The sequence below is a fragment of the Schistocerca gregaria genome, chromosome 5 (genome assembly GCF_023897955.1).
Source record: "Schistocerca gregaria isolate iqSchGreg1 chromosome 5, iqSchGreg1.2, whole genome shotgun sequence".
Taxonomy (NCBI): Eukaryota; Metazoa; Arthropoda; class Insecta; order Orthoptera; family Acrididae; genus Schistocerca; species Schistocerca gregaria.
The window spans coordinates 167,354,241-167,374,196 of NC_064924.1; the positions used below are offsets into that span (position 1 = coordinate 167,354,241).

A 19,956-nucleotide genomic window follows, 5' to 3' on the forward strand; every position below is an offset into this window, starting at 1 on the left:
CAAAACACGTACACAATAAATCAACTCCTACACCTTTAACACAGTTCTGTCATGTCACAGCCAGAGCACAGCTGAGTTGTTTGGTACAGACTACACTACTGCAAGGTTGCCCCACCACTTTTCCCATTGGGCTTAAACCATGTGGATTCATAAGTTCTCCAGACCAAACCTTTGAAACCAGGTGCTAGGCAAAAATATGATTTTCTAGTTTCACAGAAAAGACAACTTTTCAGTTGTGAACCACATCGTGCTTGGATATAAAAGTCATTTTATGCTAACTGCAGTAATTTGATATGGTTTTTTTTAAATATATATGGTGTTCAGCAGCTTGCACAACACTCTTTTAACATTGGCTGTTTAGTGTGTGCCACTAAATATTGGAATATGGCTTGCTGCTAAAACAATAAAATAAAACTTTAAAAATAAATCTTCCACAGCCAATATCGACTTTCAGGCATAAAAATGAATTTTCTGTGTTTGTATGGAGAATTAGGTGAGAAAACGTTCAAAAAATGTGCAACCACAACCAGTACTGGTACATAAGATAATAGGGACAATTTCCTTTTTTCAGTCAGCTGCTCATGGCAAGTGAGTCTACTGCAGTTTCTGTAGTTTGTTTTGTGTGTACAATGGCTATCTTGTCTCTGCATTTCACATACAGGAAGAAGTTTAGTTGTGAGTTGGTGAAGCACTATTAAAGGCTTCTGTTAATCTAAAAGAAGAGGGCACACAGTTGTCATCACTGACGCCAGTTTCTGACCGCGAAGGGCAAATGGTTGCTGGCAAAAACAATTAATCGTTCATAGAACTGTGACAACACTGAGTCATTGCCACAGAGATGTTCACAAAATCGAAATATGTGATTGGCTGTGGTGAAACATGCACTTCATGTTCACATTAACTGGCAGGGCTCTTCTTTCACCTACCAAATTACAGTCCCCCTTTTTGTTTACATGTCAGCTTGAAAACTGCACCTGTTTTGAGTACTGTCTGCGGTGCAATTTGGCTCCTGAATGGTGGAAGTGGGGTTATGTGAGAGTGTTCTCCTTAGAACCAAAATGCAATGAACTAGCAATGGCGATAGAGTTTATCAGTGAATAATATTGGTTTCACACATGCAACAAAAGAATTACCACAGCTAGTGCCATACTGCAGTTACATGTGTGAACTTCCAGTTTTCAGTGCCACAATTTTTGAGATACTACTTTTGTTATGCCACAAGTAGTTCAACTTTCCTTCACCACTGCTACCTGGTAGCTGTAATTCGAACCATGAGCATTCCATTGCAGTTATCGTGTAGTAATCGGTTCACAGTTGTGGTCGGCAGGTACACTTCTGCAGCTTTCCAGATTCTTGGATGAATAAATAAGTAAACTAAACATGTAACCAAAAAGCAAATCATGTAAACTTCATATTTGTGAGACCAAGCTCCATATAAATTGTGAGAAATACCCCCTGAGCGTGATGTGGCAGCTGTTAAACTTAAAATATATTATTTGAAATGCTGAGAACAACGAATACTATAAGATTCTAAAATCTTGGAAGAGTGTTTGTGTCTGCAAATGATATTTACATGCAAGCTGTTCATTAATTTGCCATAGCAGACAGCATTTTAATCTTTGAGTGTATCCCTTTTATAAATGTGGACTCTGTGTATTCTTGCACGAAATATATTTTTGGATCTGACACTTGGGTTTCATCTGCCTTGATTTTACTCTTTTCACAGCTCTTATGCCGTATCCTACACTATAACATTAATATTCACCCATCTTATTTCAGCTAATTCCATGTTTAAAGCTGTACAACTACAAAGAATTTGTGGCCCTGTGTGAAGGGGAGCTGATGGTTCCACTACAGAAAACCCCAAGCTGTGGAATCACACTAGTTGCATGTGTGAACCAGGTTTAAAGCAAAATTCATAATGTAATTGCTCTTTCTTTTAGGAGAAGACTCATAGGAAAAATAATCTCGCCCTCATATAGCCTTTGGAATGAGTCCTAAAAACAAAGCTCCCATAACAACAAATTACTGATTAAGAAGACATAAAAGGGCAAACTCCATTATAGTTATATGAGTGAACATGGTGAGAGTATTGTAAGTAGTTATAATTTCTGAAGCTCGTAGAAGACATCACCGTACCCTGTTTCTGCGCTACACAGTCATCAGCTGTCTAAAGTATTTTCGAATTTTGTCATTTGATGCCGTCAACACACTTGGGACGTGATTGGCAGCTGCTTTACTCGCTAGCATGTCCCACACATCTACCATGATTAGCAGATTTTGGCCAGAAAGTCATTTGTGTAAAATGAACTTAAAGCCAATAGGATTTTAGGCGAAACTGACTACCCATTTTACGTACTTATGACATATTTGCCTGTAGATCTGCCACCAACCATCTTACACCTGAGACAATAACATCACTTATTATTTAAGACATGTATCACATTTTTAAATTTGGCTAAAAAGTATCAATTAATTTTTCCTAGACCTGTATAGGTTCCTAACCCAACACAGAAAATCCTGAAAATTTGTGATAGTGAATTTTTCATAGCTATTAAAATTCTTGTAAGATTTAAAATGAAAAAATGGGGCACGTGCATTAGGTAATAGTAAGGAGGTTAACTATTCATACATAATTATGTATTGCATGTGCTCCACATTTTTTGTTTTAAATCTGACAAGTATTTTCATAGCTACTATAAATTCACAATCACAAATTTTCGGAATTATCTATATGAAATTAGGAATTTTATAGAGCTAGGAGAAATTATACTTTTCGTCCAGTTTAAAAATGTGACACAATAAAAATTTATTTTTATTGCAATAACTATTTTCTGCTTTTTGGTCTTGTGTGTGTAAAATTTTGGATTTCAAATACTCTGATGTGGTTATAAAAGAGATGTGTTAAATTTCTTGTTTATCCCATGTCTTTTCACCTGATAATATCCAAAATAGAACAGTGTTATACCTACTTCTTAACAATATGTCAGTCTGTTTAATTATTGTTTACTGAGAAAAGCATGCGCAATTGATTTTATACGATTTTTTATAATATTTTTATTTCAATACTAGCTTTATATCTGCAGCATTGTCGTTGTAAGCGTGTCATAAACATTGCCCCCTCACCACTCTCTCTGTCCATCCCCCCCCCCCCCCCCCAACCACTCTCTGCTCCTTTCTCCCCCTCGGACCCTTCCCCATGCCACTTACGTCAAAATTAACAGTTGTCCCCATGTCCACACTATTTTCCATGGGTACAGGCATTAGAACCCTGATCAAGATTGCATTTTCAATTTTCGGGACCATCTCTCGGAACCTACTTGAGCACCCATAATGATGCTTTCCTCAAGTTTCCATGTGTGATAGAGATGTCATTGATATCTTCCATGAAGACTTTTCAGGCTTTGTCGAAGATCTTCCCCATTGAAGGATTGCTGAAAATCTATTGTCACTCACTGGCATCCTGCAGATAATGCTTACAAACTGAGACATATTACTGTTTATGCATCAGTTCTGCCAGTGCATCATATACATCCACTGATTGTGTAGGCAGCTGACACGGGTTGCCTTTATAGCAACAAAGCTGCCATTATTAACACCTGACTGAGTTTGAATTAGATCATGTAATAGCAGTACGAGAAGCTGGGTTTCTTTCACCCCTCACCACTTTCTGTCCATCTCGTCCCCCCAGCACTCCCTGTATATCTACTGCTCCCTCTCTTTATCTATCACTTCCTCTCCCTCTCTCTGTCCATTTCCACCCCCTCTCTTTGTCAATCATCCCCTTCCCAGTCTCTGTTCATCACCTCCTCCCCCCTCTCTCTGACCATCTTCCCCTCCCACTTCTCTGCCCATCGCCTCCCACCTCTCTCTGTACCTCTCCTCCTACCCCCCTCTCTCTGCCGCTCGCCCCCTATCCTCTCTGCCTGACCATCTCCCCCCTCCCTTTCCCCAACCACCTTACTCTCTGTCCATCTCCTCCTTGCCTGTCTCTCTGTCCACTGTCTCCGCCCTCCTGTTCCCTGACCACCTTACCATCCTCCCTGTTTCTGTCCATATCCACCTCCTCCTCACTCTATCCACCTCCTCTTCCCTCCTTTATCTGCCTATAACTTTATCCCCTTGTCATGGTCGATTTAACCCCTGCCCCCCAAAATACAGTACTATACAACTCACCAAATCCGCTATTCGTGCAGCGCAGCCTGGTTGTATGGCTGGGCCACTGAAACATGTCGCTTTATGTCACTCCCCAAGTGCCGTAAAGATGGCAATAAAACTGATAAACAAGTGAGGAACGCGAGGCGCTGCGTCTTCTGAACCAATAAAATCACCACAACAAAAGTCGGTTCCGGCGTTGATGCCGCCTCGTTGCCAGGTTCCGTGCAAACATTGTATGTTAGTGCGCGACCGCCTGCTTTTGTGTTGTGTTATGTTACTGCCTTGACTACAGTTTCTGTTTATCAAACAATGTCACCAAAACTATGTCGTTCACCAAACGACAACCCGTTGCGCCGTGGAGTGCCATTAAATAGTGAGGCTTTGGAATTGCTCTGGAGAACGCGTGAGTTTTATGAGGAAGAAACGAATTTGTTTCTGTTCATGAGCATGTGTCGATTCCTGGCGATAAAGTTTTAAAGCATACCTCGAAAACTCTAGGCCTCAGTCAAAGAACAGTTATAAGGAAAGGGGTGCTACTTCAAGACTTACAGGATACTGAAGTAAACAGTGCGGAACAAAGCCCCATGAGGAAAACGGCGTTGTTTTAAAGTACTCCTGGAAAGAAAAAAAGCAGCCTCGTCCAGTTACAGATATTGATTTTTTCCTAATCGATACAATTAGTCGGCACATTTATGGATATTGTAGCAGGAAAGAATATCCCACTATAGCGAAGTCGCAAATTTTTTAAAAAGTTAGATGGACGAAAATTGTTTTCTTACAAAAACTTGTGTCATATGGTTAGATGAAACCTGGGTCAACGCTGGAGAATCAGTTGATAAATACTGGACTGACGATACTCCGAAGACCAGCGGTCATCAGCCAACAAGAAGAGGATCCCGATTAATTGCGCCACATGCATGATCTTCAAACGGTTTTGTGTCTGGACTTCTAGTTTTTCGATTGAGAAAAACCAGTGGCTATCATGAGGATATGTACCACCCATGGTTTCTACAGTTGTTTAAGAATTTGTTGCTCCAGTTTAGTGTTCCGACAGAGTTTGTCATGGACAATGCACAGTACCATTCCGGGATTCTAGACAAAACTCGTACCACTAGTGACTGCAAAGAAACTATAGTGCACTGGTTGTAGGCGAGAGACATTGCTCCGCACATGAGCATGACAAATCTGTTGTAATATTCGCTCGTAAAACAAAATAAGCTAATGACGCTTAAATATGTTGTATATGAAAGTGCAAGTGAACAGGTTCACATGGTAATTAGGCTATCGCCTTCTCACTGCCATTTTAATCCAACTGAATTGGTTTGGAGTGATGTCAAGGCGCGCATTAGAAATAACAACAAGACTTTTACAATAACACAAATGGAAAGGCTCCTACGTCTACCTCATGGAGGAAGAAAATAGACCATGTTGCTAAACTCATAAGAGAAGCACAGACTATTGACGGAATTATAAATGAGAACGAATAATTAATGATTTCTTCTCGCCGATTCTGATAATACTGAAGGAGGACTGGATGCAATTGCACACTGACGTCTTAAATTGGTGAGTGTAAATGTATGCAGAATTAATTTCTTCGCTCTGCAACCGAGTAGGCTACGTATGTTTTGCTTTGTTTCTTTCTACGAGTGTGATAACGTGTACCTTGGTATGCTTAGGTTTACCTTATTATACGACGTTTTATATGCAGATATTATGGTAACAATTTGAAGTGACTTTCATAGATATCAACTTTGAGTGTTTTTATTTCCCAGTTTCATATAGTATCAAATGCTTTGTCTCCGTCGTCGTCTCTGTTGTTAAAAAATGTACTTTGTTGTATTTACGTATAAACGTTCACTTTAGCTTAAATTTACAGAACGTACATCGGGCGTGTGCGGTGGTAGCTATTGTAACCTCGCAATCGCAGTTTAGCCAACTACACGCGAGCTGCCACGTGACATTTTTCACCGGACCGGGTATAAGGTATTACAAAACTTTTTCACCCCTATCTGTATCCATACTGAACAGACCGACAAGAAAGAAAGTTTATATTGCATTGTCATCCAGTTCTTAGATTCCTTAACAATTTCAAGTCAACAGTTCATTACTGGAAAATTTTTACCAAACAGGCAGACAGACAGACAAGAAACTGCCACCTAAATAGTATCTGACATGTTTGAAAGTATACTAGTGACATGTCTCACTTTCACAGGGTTAGCACCAAGTATCTATCGCTGGTTGAATTGTCTAGCTGTAATTTTGTATGCACTCAATTGAAAAGCACCAAAAACTGTCAGTCTCTTAATGAAAACTGTTTCAAAATCCTAACAGTAGTTGCTGAGATTAATCCAAACATACAGGCAGAAAAACATGGCAGGGGACTTTAATTTAGCAATATTTATAGATTTTGGTCAAGCTCTGTTGCTATCTGGAGTTGTGGCAGTTTACTTTACTGGTTTTCCCGCCAGATACCGCCTCGTCTGTAGCTGGACAGCTCATAGTTCCGATAATTGTCGTAGATGTCACTCCAAACACCAATTTGATATGTAACAGATTACAATACGTATATTACACCCTCATCATTACAGTAATTGTAAATTATCTACACTATCCTTCCTTGTGAATCAGTCTGTCTGTTAGTGAAAACAATATCAAATTCTTTACAGTAGTCACCGAGACTGACCACTTTTTTTGTTGAGACATCATTCTTCTGAGTGGTCTGATGCGGCCTGCCACATATAGACAGAAAAACGCATCGGGGGACTTTAATTTAGTAATGTGTATAGACATGTTTTCGAGCAGATTAAAGTAGATATTTTGAAATTTTTGGACAACACATTTCGTATTCCTTCAGTTTTCACGAGTGTAGAGAATTTACCATATGACCTTTCTCATTAATTTTGCTTTTGTCATTAATAAATTCCATCATCATTGTTTCTTCCTACATTCTGCTACTATAACTACTGTAACTCTCACAGATCAAACAGTTTTGATGTTCAAGTCTAAGTGGGAACGATCACTTGTGGGAGAAGAGGTAAAGTTTGTTTTACATGAGCGACTTTCTGGTCAAAGTCGACTGATTGAAGTGTGTGTACTTTCTGTGCCTGTGTGTAAATCAGCAACCAATCACAACGCGTATGTGTCTGAGACGTCAATTATCTATAGATTGTGCAGAGATTGAAGTTCTAAATTTCCGAGTATGCTGCACACAGTGCATGCGCAGATACAAAGGACTATGACAGCATCTGCTACCGTAGGAAGCTAGCCTATACTGGCCGATCTCACTCCTATTATAGAAATGGATTTTGTGCTTTGGCTTCTTCTGTATTTTCGTTGCGTTGTTTGCTCTGTTTCCGTGACACGTTTAAAAGTTAGAAGGGTCTTGGTAAACTTTTCTACTAGTGTCCTACAAAAGGAACGAAATATCTGAAAGCAAGAAGATATTTATATTTCACAGAGAAAAGCCTACACTATGAGTAAATAATAACGTAAATAGATTAACTTGCTTTAAAGATAATTGTTTCAACAGTGAAAAATTCAGAATCATATGACGAGAAAAATTATTTTCGATGTTATTTGGCACTTAGCAAGAAAACAAGATGCAGTGGGTAAAGCAAAAAGCGCTGTTCACAGCGTTCTAGATATTATCTTACAGTCCACTCTGCTTACAGTCCACTAGAGAACGACCCCACCGATAGAGCGGACAGGAAAAGCAGAGCTCTACTCAAGGAAACAGGAAGAGTTGAGAAGGTTGTCAAGCAACTGAAAGCGCAACTGAAAGCTAAGGCACCAGTACCACATAGATTATGGATTGCCCAAGGTCCATAAAGAGAGTATACCGTTGAGTCTTATTGTAAGCAATATTGGTGCAGCCACTTTTCCTACAGCCACCCACCTTAAGAAAATGTTGGCACCGTATGTGGGAAAGTGCGTCCACCACATCCGCAACTCATCAGACTTTGTCGAACGTTTCAAAAACCTACGAATCTCTAACAAAGACATCAAGGTCAGCTTCTATGTTGTGTTACTTAAAAACCGTCTTGATTGCAATTTTTGTTTATTCATACGACCGGTTTCGGTTCATTCAGAACCATCTTCAGATCTGATATTTCAGTTACAGGAGTAACCCGTCCAAATCCAGCAATTTTCACGTAGCACGTGACGGTTTTTAAGTAACACAACATAGAAGCTGACCTTGATGTCTTCGTTAGAGAAAATTGCTGGATTTGGACGGGTTACTCCTGTAACTGAAATATCAGATCTGAAGATGGTTCTGAATGAACCGAAACCGGTCATATGAATAAAAAAAAAATTGCAATCAAGACGGTTTTTAAGTAACATTATCAAATCACTGATTGCTGTTATCCCATAAGACATTATGTCTGTTTTTGCAAAATTCTATGTTGTGTCTCTGTTCACTAGGATACCACTTCACGACACACTCGATTTAATCAGTGAAAAATTTGGTGGAGCTGTGATGGACCTTTTCAAGCATATCTTAACATCGACCTATTTCCTATGTGGAGGCCAGTTTTCTGAACAGACTGAAGGTAGTGGCGAATCTGTTTGTGGAGAAATTCGAGGTTGAGCCACTTATGACCGGTGCCTACAAGACGACCTGTTTATATAGGTACGTTGATGACACGTTTGTCATCTGGCTACATGGCCGGGAAAAACTGCCCGAGTTTCTTGACCATCTGAACTCGAGACGCCCAGCATTAAATGGTTCAAATGGCTCTGAGTACTATGGGGCTTAACATCTGAGGTCATCAGTCCCCTAGAACTTAGAACTACTTAAACCTAACTAACCTAAGGACATCACACACTTCCATGCTTCAGGCAGGATTCGAACTGTAGCGGTCGCGCGGTTCCAGACTGTAGTGCCTAGAACCGCTCGGCCACTCTGGCCAGCCCCAGCATTAAGTTCACAATGGAACTAGAAAATAATGGTCAACTTCCGTTCCTGGATGACCTGGTGAAAAGGAAGAAGACAGCACGTTAGGCCATGGTGTGTACAGAACACATACACACACCGACTTATACCTACAGGCTGACAGCTGCCGTCATCGGGGACAAATGGCTGGCTCTGAGCACTATGGGAATTAACATCTGAGGTCATCAGTCTCGTAGAACTCAGAACTACTTAAAACTAACTAACCTAAGGACGTCACACACATCCATGCCTGAGGCAGGATTCGAACTGCGACCGTAGCGGTCGCGCGGTTTCAGACTGAAGCACCTAGAACCGCTCTGCCACTCCGGCCGGCATCGGGGACGGAAGAATGGGGTGTTGAGAACACTTGTTCACCGAGCCAAAACACTGTCTGACTCAGACAGCTTGGCAGCAGAGCTAGAATACCTACAACAAGTGTTCGCAGACAACGGATATTCAACACGCGACATCTGCAAGGCGCTACATCCCTCCAGTGACTTGATACTGATGTAGAAGAACAAGAAGAAGTGACCAGGTGGGTAGCTTTTCTACCGTATGCAGGACCTATATCTGCTAAGATCAGCAGAATACTGAAAAGGCACAATATCAAGAGTGTGTTCTGCCCACCAAACAAGATCAGGGCGCTTCTTGGAGCGGTTAAGGATGATATGGGATCGAGAAAACCTGGTATCTACCATATACCATGTGAATGCGGTATGTATTACATTGGCCACACCACCAGGACCGTTGACATAAGATGTAAAGAGCACCAAAGGCATACCAGGCTACGACAAGCGACTAAATCGGCAATGGCACACCATGAATTATGATAAAACCAAGATCTTATCCCAGGCCACCAAATTTTGGGACAGCGTCATCACTGAATCGATCGAAATCAAGATGGCAGACAACTTGATAAACCGGGAAGCTGGATACCAACTCAGCACGGCGTGGAACCCGGCTTTGGACCTATTACAAAAACAACGGAAGAAAACACAAGACCAAGAGAAAGACAGGCGCGCTGGAGGATGTCGGAACGGTCAGCAACAGCAAACGCAGCCTGCCGACAGTGCTAGCTAGGAACGCGCCTGGCAGGCGCGGACCCAGTAGCGTAGGCCATGAACCGCTGCCACGGGAAAACGGCGGAAGCAGGCGCGGACGGAGGACGGAACATCTGGCGACCAATCGACACGGTCCCAGCGGGAGCGGACGGCGTAGGGAACGCCAGACACCGTCCAGACATAAATACGGGACACGGTCAGCCTGTCATTCAGTCACAGGAAGCACCTGATGGAGACGCTGAGGTACGACGTCGAAATATTGTGTTAGATAAACGCAGACCACCGGCAGTACACCCGATTCAACGACATGTCATTATCTAATGTGTTTGCAAGTAGATATATTCTCGAAGAAATAAATGTATACGTTCTGAAATGTTTGGATGACGCTTTTCCTATTCTTTCTGTTCCCAGCAGTGTAAGTAATTTACCACGTGACCTTTCACTAGAGCTTCCACTATGACTTCAGCTGTGCAAATTAATAATCTCTATTCTAATCAATTTTTCTTACATTTTCTTACTACGAGGGATGTGCAGAAAGTAATGCATCACATTGTTTTCTTCAACAATTCTTTACTGAACATAATGAGAATTACACACACGAAAGAATGGTGTTTTATCTACACACCCTAATTTTCCACGTTATCTCCATCCCGTTCTACGGACTTTCTCCAGTGCGAAACAAGGGTGTGTATGCCCTGTTGGTACCAGTCCATGTCACGGCGGGGGAGCCACTGCTTCACTGTGTGAATCAACTTCTCATCGCCCTCAAAATATCTTCCACGGATGATATCCTTTAATGACCCAAACAGGTGGAAGTCCGAGGGGGCTAGGTCGGATGTGACTGCCGTGGACGGTCTCCCCGACCACTGCAAATAGTAGAGCTCCGCCGAACCGCCTTCTGATGAACTCACCTTCTGTGCCCAGTGACTTGCTGTACTTCTGTCGACAGCAGATGCTCCATAGACTTTGCACAAGCGTTTGAGAATATTCGCACAGTCTCTTTCTCTGCAGTGAGAAATTCAATGACGGCACATTGCTTGTAACCTACATCACCTACAGACGCCATTTTCGAAATTGTCCTGCAGTTACGCTATCTATCGGAAGTGACGGAAACTTGGCGCTCTCACTCAGGAGACCTCAAATAATACATACGTAACGTTTCCGGATTCGTAGCATTGTTTCAGGCTGAGAAAAAAATGCGGTGCATTACTTTCTGGGCAACCTTCGTACATTTCGATTGTTTTCGTGAAAAGGATAGTCCCTCATAACCTCACTTTCATTGATGCCAAACTTCGCAGCCGACAGCTCTCGCGACCAGGCTCATAACTCACGTAATTTTGGCGCTGACAGGAAATCACGAATCCAGTCGCACAACTGAGACGATACCCCATAGGCCCGCAACTTGATTAGAAGTCCCTTGTGAGGAGCGGTGTCTAAAGCTTTCCGGAAATCTAGAAATATGGAATCAACTTGAGATCCCCTGCCGGCCGTAGTGGCCATGCGGTTCTAGGCGCTTCAGTTTGGAACCGCACGACTGCTACGGTCGCAGGTTCGAATCCTGCCCCGGGCATGGATGTGTGTGGTGTCCTTAGGTTAGTTAGGTTTAATTAGTTCTAAGTTATAGGGGACTGATGATCTCAGATGTTAAGTCCCATAGTGCTCAGAGCCATTTGAACCATTTTATTTGAGATCCCCTGTCGATAGGGGCCATTACTTCGTGCGAATAAAGAGCTATCTCCGAAACGCTATCACGCTTACCAAATAACCCTATGACGAAACGCGCCGCTCTTCTTTGGATCTTCTCTATCTCCTCTGTCAACCCGACCTGGTACAGATCCCACACTTTTGACCAATACTCAAGTATAGGTCGAACGAGCGTTTTCTAAGCCACCTGCTTTGTTGATGGACTATTTCTAAGGACTCTCCCAACGAATCTCAACCTGGCATCCGCCTTACCAACAATTAATTTTATACGATCATTCCACTTCAAATCGTTCCATACGGATACTCTCAGGTATTTTACAAAAGTAACTGCTACCAATGTTTGTTCTGCTATCATATAATCATACAATAAAGGATTCTACGTATTCGCAATACATTACATTTGTCTATGTTAAGGGTCATTTGCCACTCCCTGCACCAAGTGCCTATCCGCTGCAGATCTTCGTGCATTTCGCTGCAATTTTCTAATGCTGCAACTTCTCTGTATACTACAGCATCATCCGCGAAAAGCCGCATGGAACTTCCGACACTATCTACTACGTCAACGGTCCCTAAGCTACGGCCCGCGGGTCGAAACCGGCCCGCGAGGGCCGGCAAACCGGCCCGCGTTAGTTGGCCGGACTTCCCCGGTATCCGGCCCGTCAAATATTTGAGGTGGTACCTATACTGCCAACAACTGAGTATCGAGGCCTATCGCGACCAATACACCGCGACATTGTCTCTGCTACTCGCTACAAGACTACATAACTGAACTTATTGTTGCTTGAAATAACTATGCGTTGACATACTCTACCTCTGTTACGTCTTGCAGTAATAGTGTTGCTAACAATGATTTTGAGAATTCGTTAACTTTGCAGAACGCTTTCGTGAAGAATGTGCAGTGACATACTTTTTCGTCGGTGAAATTCGACAGAATAAAATACGCCAGAATTTCGGCCAGATACGTCCACCAATCAAAATTATGTAATTAAATAAAAATCGTAGTTCGTTTCAGTGCTAGCTATTCCCACAACCTTAGAATTTTGCGATTTCGTCTTTCCTTTAGCCTTACATTAGGGTGATCATGTAGTGCTAGGGTGCTTTAATCCCACTAGGTAGATCTTGGCCCTTATGACTTCGTGGAGGAGTCAATGTGGCCTGCGGACTAAAAAGTTTGGAGATACCTGTACTAGGTCATTTGTATATATTGTGAAAAGGAATGGTCCTGTGGCACGCCAGAGGTTACTTTAACGTCTGTGGGCGTAGGCGTACCTGTGGTGCAGCGGGATGTTGTGCAGGCTGCCGCTGTAGAGGATGTCCTTGCGCTGCATGAGCCCGCCGGCGCTGGGCGCGCGCCGCACGCCGTGCAGCTGGTGGGGGAGGTGCGGGTGGTGGGGGGTGGCGGTGGCGGTGCCCAGCAGCTGCAGCGCGGGCTGCGACTGCGCCAGGCGGCCCGCGCGAGCCGCCGCCGCGCCGCCCGCCAGCGCCTCCGCCGAGCCGGCGCGCTGCATCATGGGGCGCTTCTCCTCCGCGTCGGCCGCCTGCTCTTCCGCCGGCCTCAGGTTGCCGGTGGTGATCTGCTCAACACACCGACTTCTTACTGGCTCCGCTCTCTCGTTCAGTGTCCAATGTCAAAATAAACTATACATTTCGAGGGTAAGTCACAATGTTTTCATTACTGAGCCGTGGTGAAAATTGCTGTTTTGAAGAGCGCACCGCAGGGCCTAGTGTGAAGCAGTCGCCCTCCGTTTCTGGCGGTGGCGCCGCTGTGGCAATCGCTGCTTTGGTGTCTCCCTCTGGAGGGAAAGGGGAAAGGTTGCCTGTTCACGTGCATTTAAGGGGCGCTACGAGCTCGCCACTCTAAAGCACTCATTCGCCCTATCCTTTGCTACGCCCACCCTGCCTGGATCTCCGCTCCCCCTACCTTTTACAAATCCCTTCAGATCCTAGAACGCCGTGCTCTTCGCCTCGCCTGTCGCATCCGTCTCCCCTCCCCCACGCGGATCCTGTACAACCTCATTCCCTTCCCCACCTCCTCCTTTTCCTCAAACAGATACGGATCCTCTACACCTCCCGCAAACTCGATCCTCCTCACCCGCTGGTCTCTCTCATCCCCCCCCCCCCCCCCGTCTGTTGCAACGCCTGTCCTTCCATGTCCCACCTGCTCTCCATCTCTCCACCCTGCACACCCTCTCCCAAGGTGGCTTCCGCCAGCTCTCCCTCCCTGATGGTGCCCGCCTCCCCTCCATCTACCCCTCCTACCAAATTTGATCCTCCCTCCCTCCCTCACTCTTCCTGTGTTTGTTTCCTTTGGGCACCCTCTCTCCCTTCTCTACCCCTCCCCTCCCTCCTCCCTTTCTCCCCACTTCTCCCCTGGGCTTCCCCTACCCCTGTCCCTCCACTCCTCCACTCCTCCTCTCATCTCCTCAGCCACTGGCATCTGTGTTCTCCCCTCTCCCTCCCCCTCACCCCTCTTGGCAGGTCCCCGGACTCGCACACGTTACGTGGACATCCGCGAGCCAGAGATCATTGCCATCCATTTCACGTGTGTGCTGTCGTGTTTTGAGTTTACTGTTCACCGTCACGCTCCATCGTTCACATGTGCCATCGAAATCACCAGTGTTTGCGTGTCATGTCAACAGTTTGTAGTGTGGATATCGTCGAGTGTGAACGGCTCCATGTTTTGTATTCTATGTCTACTGGTTTTTTACCCGCCATTATGTCAATTATGAGTATTCTTTCTGTTTTTCTCGTTGTCTACTCTAAGGCTGAAGAGCGGCGTAGAATGCTGCTGCCAGCCTGCCTGTTGTTTGTACAGCTATCAAAATTACAATAAAGGAAAAAAAAAGTCGCCAGTCGGTCAATCTGGGCCAGTCTCTCGTCCTCTCGTCCCCAGCTTGCTAGTCTGTCTCTCGTCCGTATTTGTGAGGCAGTTAGTGTCTGTCTGTCGTCCAGAGTACTAGTATGTCTTTCGTTCGGATCAACCTTTAAAGCCGATAAAATGAGAGTCTTTTCACTCCGCCAGTAAGAGAGCTCAGCGAGTGGTCGCTCGGTCGGGGCTTAGTTCCTGCATCTGAGTCTGCGCGTTAGGCTGCCAGTCTGCTCGAGTTTGCTCAGGCAATGATCATTGGCGGTTGGACCTATCGGTTGGTTGGTCGCGCACGAGATAACTTGTCCGTCTTGAGCGTCGGCGCATGTGTTGACACCACGTGAGTCCAGTAGGCCGCGGCGTATAGCGAGGGGTATTGACTTCGCGGTCGACACGAGAGCAGCAGGAGTCAACCCCCGACATCGGTCTGGCCGGTGCGAGCTGCGACGCCGTGAGACGGGAGATCGGCGCGCCTTCCTGCGTCCGTTGAAGCGGCTGGCAGCGGACGGTTCGGGAGAGCGATTTGGGGGTGCTGCGCCAGGTCTTCTCGAGAAATCGAAGTTTATTAGAAGTTAAGTGATTGGTGATATGTTGTTTCATTTACTCTTGTTAAATTCTACTTGTTTTCTTGGTGAGGTCACCAGCCGTTTTGCTTTGGGGTAGTCCCACCATTCTTCTCCGTTTGCCCACCCGCGGGAAATTGGCTGTTTGTAAATTGGGTGGTCCGTTTTTGCCTTGTGGAGTAGGGGCGGGTTAGAGCAACCTGCGGTTCGCGTTTTTTGGTAATCTCCCTATCAATCTACCGTACGTTAGTAGCTGCCTCTGTCACGTTTGTCGGATTTGGTGTGTTAACGAATTTATTGCTTGGAGTGTAACGGCCTAATTCCTGAAATATGCTTCGATCTTGCCTATCATCTTGAGAGGCGGTATCTCTGTACTGTAAAGCATCTTAACTTGTTTGGCCAACCTTGTAGAATTTCATGGGCTTTTATTTGAATGATCATTTTAGTACATAAAGTTGCCACCATTTCACCGTAAGACTTTTCTTAGAAGTTAAAATCAAGTTGCACCTTCGGTGGAAAAGTTAATATTTTAAATGTTAGCGTTTTGTACCATTTCCATCCCTCCTACGGGGGTGCATAGTTTGTGTGCTTGTGTGAACTGTTAAAACTTTTAGTTTAAAGTAATCTGGTGTGTTGCAGATTTGCACCAGTGTAGTCTCTCAGAGGTAGTTGTCAGCGGTCGTAATTACGGCCGTGTCAAAAGGGAGTGGCAAGGTTCTCTGCCAGAAAGCTCATACATTCAAAACTTGTTTCTTTCTGCCTCTGAATAAATTGTAACTTGATATTTAGAGGCTGCTTTTTGATTATAATTTTAAATCTGTTTCTTTTAAAAAAGGCTTTTAGGCACTATTAAAGTAAATAAAATTCCCATTTGTTAAAAAGAATTTGCTTATGACGTCATCAGTTACTCCCTGCAAACTACTTCCATGCTTACATAGTGTCATTAAATGTGTTAATGTTCTTGATGAATCGCTAGTAAATAAAACAAATTCTTAAGAATATTCTTTGAAAATACATCACGGTTCAATAACCACTAGAAATAATGAAAGGATGATTTGAAAGTATTACCCGTTCAGTTTACAATTGCCGTTTTAGCTGGGCGCGATGCAAACTGTTGACATGTGCTGATATTGGTAGTTTCGGATGAAGCACGAATGGTACAAATGCACTCAATAAAAGTGTAACACGGTTCGTGAACTGTACTTGATTTATATGCAGCAAATAAAACAAATATGCACTGTATTAATACATTCTTGTTCAAACAGCAATCGAAATGTACAATTAATAATATTAAAATGTTGTTTTACGGTTGAACAATGCACCTATGCGTACGTTTAGGACACAACGGTCAGTCGATTTTAGTACGCTTTTCTACAGGAGGACATAGAAAATCAAGAAAAAAACCTGTTGTGTTACGATGTAATAACTGAAGCGAACGCGTAATACATTTTCCATTAATCAGAGAATCGCGTGAAATTAAAATAAAACTGTTATCTTTGGATATAAAACCTGTGTTGGTCGAGCAGCAGATAAAAATAGATTCCCTGTTAATACATTTTTCTACAGGTAAGTATAAGGAATGAAAATGAAATGGAAATTTTGGTGTACGATGTAATAACTAACACAGAGAGGTCCCCACAAGAGATATCTTTAGAAACCATATATATGGTGGAGTAGGTTAGGGTCCCAGGTATCACATTCTGGAGCGATTCACCCTAGTAGGATCTCGTTTGCAAGTAATAGATAAAAAATAGTTTCGGAATATCGCGCGAGAATATTTACCATTAACATCTTCATATCTTTATTGGAATGTCTTTGATCATTATATTATTAAATCTTGTAGCGAAAAATACATTTTTTTAACAAACAATATAAACAGATTTTTTCTTAATCAACACAACAGCACTTTCAAACGTTTAAATATTATGATGGATAAAATAAAAATAATCAAAATCACATCTATTTGGATTTCAAAAGAAAAAAGAAAGACTGGGACAAAAAATGCGACCTAGGGAAAAAGTTAGTACAATGTTTTCAACAACCTTTGATACATATGTAAGGGCTGAACACTTAGCTCTTTTGCACACAGTTCTGCTTCATCTGCTGACTCGGTGTAGCTGTTGCTCACGTCCGAAGCATTTGTCTCTGTCAAGTCTGAAACTGACTCATTTGTCTCTGTCAAGTCTGAAACTGACTCGTCCGATATATCCTCAGAACCACACGACGAAATTTCATCGTCAAGTGTCTCGCTGAAGTTCAATAATAACACTGTCAATAGCTTTGTCCATCAGTGCATTTCTTTGGCAATATTCGTCCATTCTGTATTGCAGCCATAGTCACTTGTTTGACTTGGGATAGGGTAAGGCTGTTGACGTTGGTCGTGGTGGTTAAGTTCCTACGGGGCCAAACTGCCGAGATCATCGGTCCCTAGTCTTACACACGACTTAATCTAACTTAAACTAACTTACGCTAAGAACAACGCACACACACACACACACACTCATGCCCGAACCTTCGATGGGGGAAGCCGCGCGAACCGTGGCAAGGCCTCCAAGACCGCGTGGCTACCCCGCGCTAATGCTGCTGACGTTGTTCGATGAAACTTTTTGTTTCATTCAATTCCAGATAAGTTCAATGGGGTTCATATCACAGTTGTAGGGTGGAAAGCGTGACACTGTAAGTCATTTCCCGGATTCTTTTAGTATTCTATCTACTGCATATTCTGGTTCCGGGTTGCAACGTTTGACAACTTCCAAGAGTTACGCACAGAACGGAATTTTATGCTTAGTCAGCTATGATTTAATATCTACCTTACGAGAAGATGTGTTAGACGCTTGATTTTCGTGAACACAATGGTAGAGTGCATTGTCTAATACCACTAAACTTCCACCTGCAATATTTGGCATTAGGCGCTCTTGCAACTATTTTAGATCATTTTCACCTTTCATTTCGTTATGATAGTCTTCCGATGGTGATCTCGAATTATAGATGAACTCTGCACCCTCAATGAACCCCATTTCTTCTCCCGTATGGACCACTATTGCTCTTTGTCCAGAACTTTCATTCTTCCGCGCCTTTTGTACGTCACTATGCTGCCAACATTTACTGACAGGATAGTGTGTATGCACACATGTTTCATCAGTATACAATACAGATTACTTCGCACCTTTCTCGTTTTATCTCGACGTTCTAAGAAAGCGTGCACGTCATGTTACAATGTCCTCCGTCTCAACCAGAAATGTTAGTGTATTTCTACATTTTTTAAAATGAGACATCATATCCTTCAAAATTTTCCTGAAGTGGTCCGTTACCCCGTGAAATTAATGTCTGTAACCGCCCAATCGTAAAGCTTTCGAATGGTGGGTATTTCTCTTTTAAATTCGTAGTATTCCAAGAACGTTCTTTTCACCAAAAACTTGTCAAAGTCATAGAGACACTTCGTTTTCTTCCTCGGTCCCTTCTTCCTTGATGTCACAATTTTCCTACAACTCCGTCTGGCTTTCATGGTATCGTTCACAACATTACTCACTGTCCATACACTCTTTCCCACTACTGCTGATGCTGCTACTGCTGCTACTGCTGCTCTCTCTCTCCAGTGCTCTTTCTAATGTATTAGTAAATGTTTCCGTTTTTCTTCTCGACGGAATTGAACTACCTTATTAATCAAGACTTTTCTGAGTGCAGTCTTCAGTAACGTATGTTTGCGCTATCACTGTCCATTTCAGCAGCCGCTAAGAATACACAGAAATAGTAACGCACTATGACAATAACGTGACTGTTCAATGCCGAGCTACGTGCATCATTCGTGTATTGTCGAGTAATGTCGAACGCCTTCGGCCCCGTTAGTATGTAAACAAAGCTTAGTTCCGCATTCTGCCGTCGGCAATTGTAAAATGACCGGGTAATACATGTCTGTAGATCTGTCAAAAATGGTTCAAATGGCTCTGGGCACTATGGGACTTAACTTCTGAGGTCATCAGTCCCCTAGAACTTAGAACTACTTAAACCTAACTAACCTAAGGACATCACACACATCCATGCCCGAGGCAGGATTCGAACCTGCGACCGAAGCGATCGCGCGGCTCCGGAATGAGCGCCTAGAACCGCTAGACCACCGCGGCCCGGCTGTAGATCTGTCCTTCGCGGCATACCGACATCGGTTTGCAGCGCTGTTGCTGATTGGCTAACATTCACGACGTTATAAGACAGGCAGCTTGTTGGTCAAGTAAGAACCACTAGATGTCTCTGTAGTCTCTGCAGTTTGCTCACGGCTCTGTGTGCCTTTGAACACTCAAAATGGGTTCGGTAGTGCCGCGTCGAAAAAGGTTCTGAAGTTTTCAAACACTTGCGCCACATATCAAATGAATCCACGAAACTTCATATGGCCACCAGAGAAACGTTTCTTACAAAAGATTTCGTAATGCACTTGATTTGAAGTGCGTGTTATTTTCAGTGGATGAGAAAGACAACGCCCGTGAAAGAATTGATGTGTTCAGTTTACAGATGAGGATTAGAGTTGAAAAACACGCTATAACATTTCCAGTAGCATCCGATTACGATGTGGGCAGCGACTCTGAGATTAGACAGTGCAACCTTCGGAAAAACTGGAGACCAAATTGGAAAGGAACGTGATTCCAGATTTGTAAAGCGGCATCCTCCAAGAAGAGTTAA

At 43.4% G+C, this 19,956-nt stretch overlaps 1 protein-coding gene across 1 annotated transcript in view; it reads right to left on the minus strand.

Moving 5' to 3' along the window:
- Positions 1-19,956, minus strand: part of LOC126272251 (monocarboxylate transporter 9) — a 627,258-nt gene that overhangs the window by 44,662 nt on the left and 562,640 nt on the right. Inside the window, exon 5 of the mRNA XM_049974965.1 lies at positions 13,126-13,430. Coding sequence (XP_049830922.1) covers positions 13,126-13,430 — 305 coding nt within the window. The remainder of the gene's footprint in view (positions 1-13,125; positions 13,431-19,956) is intronic.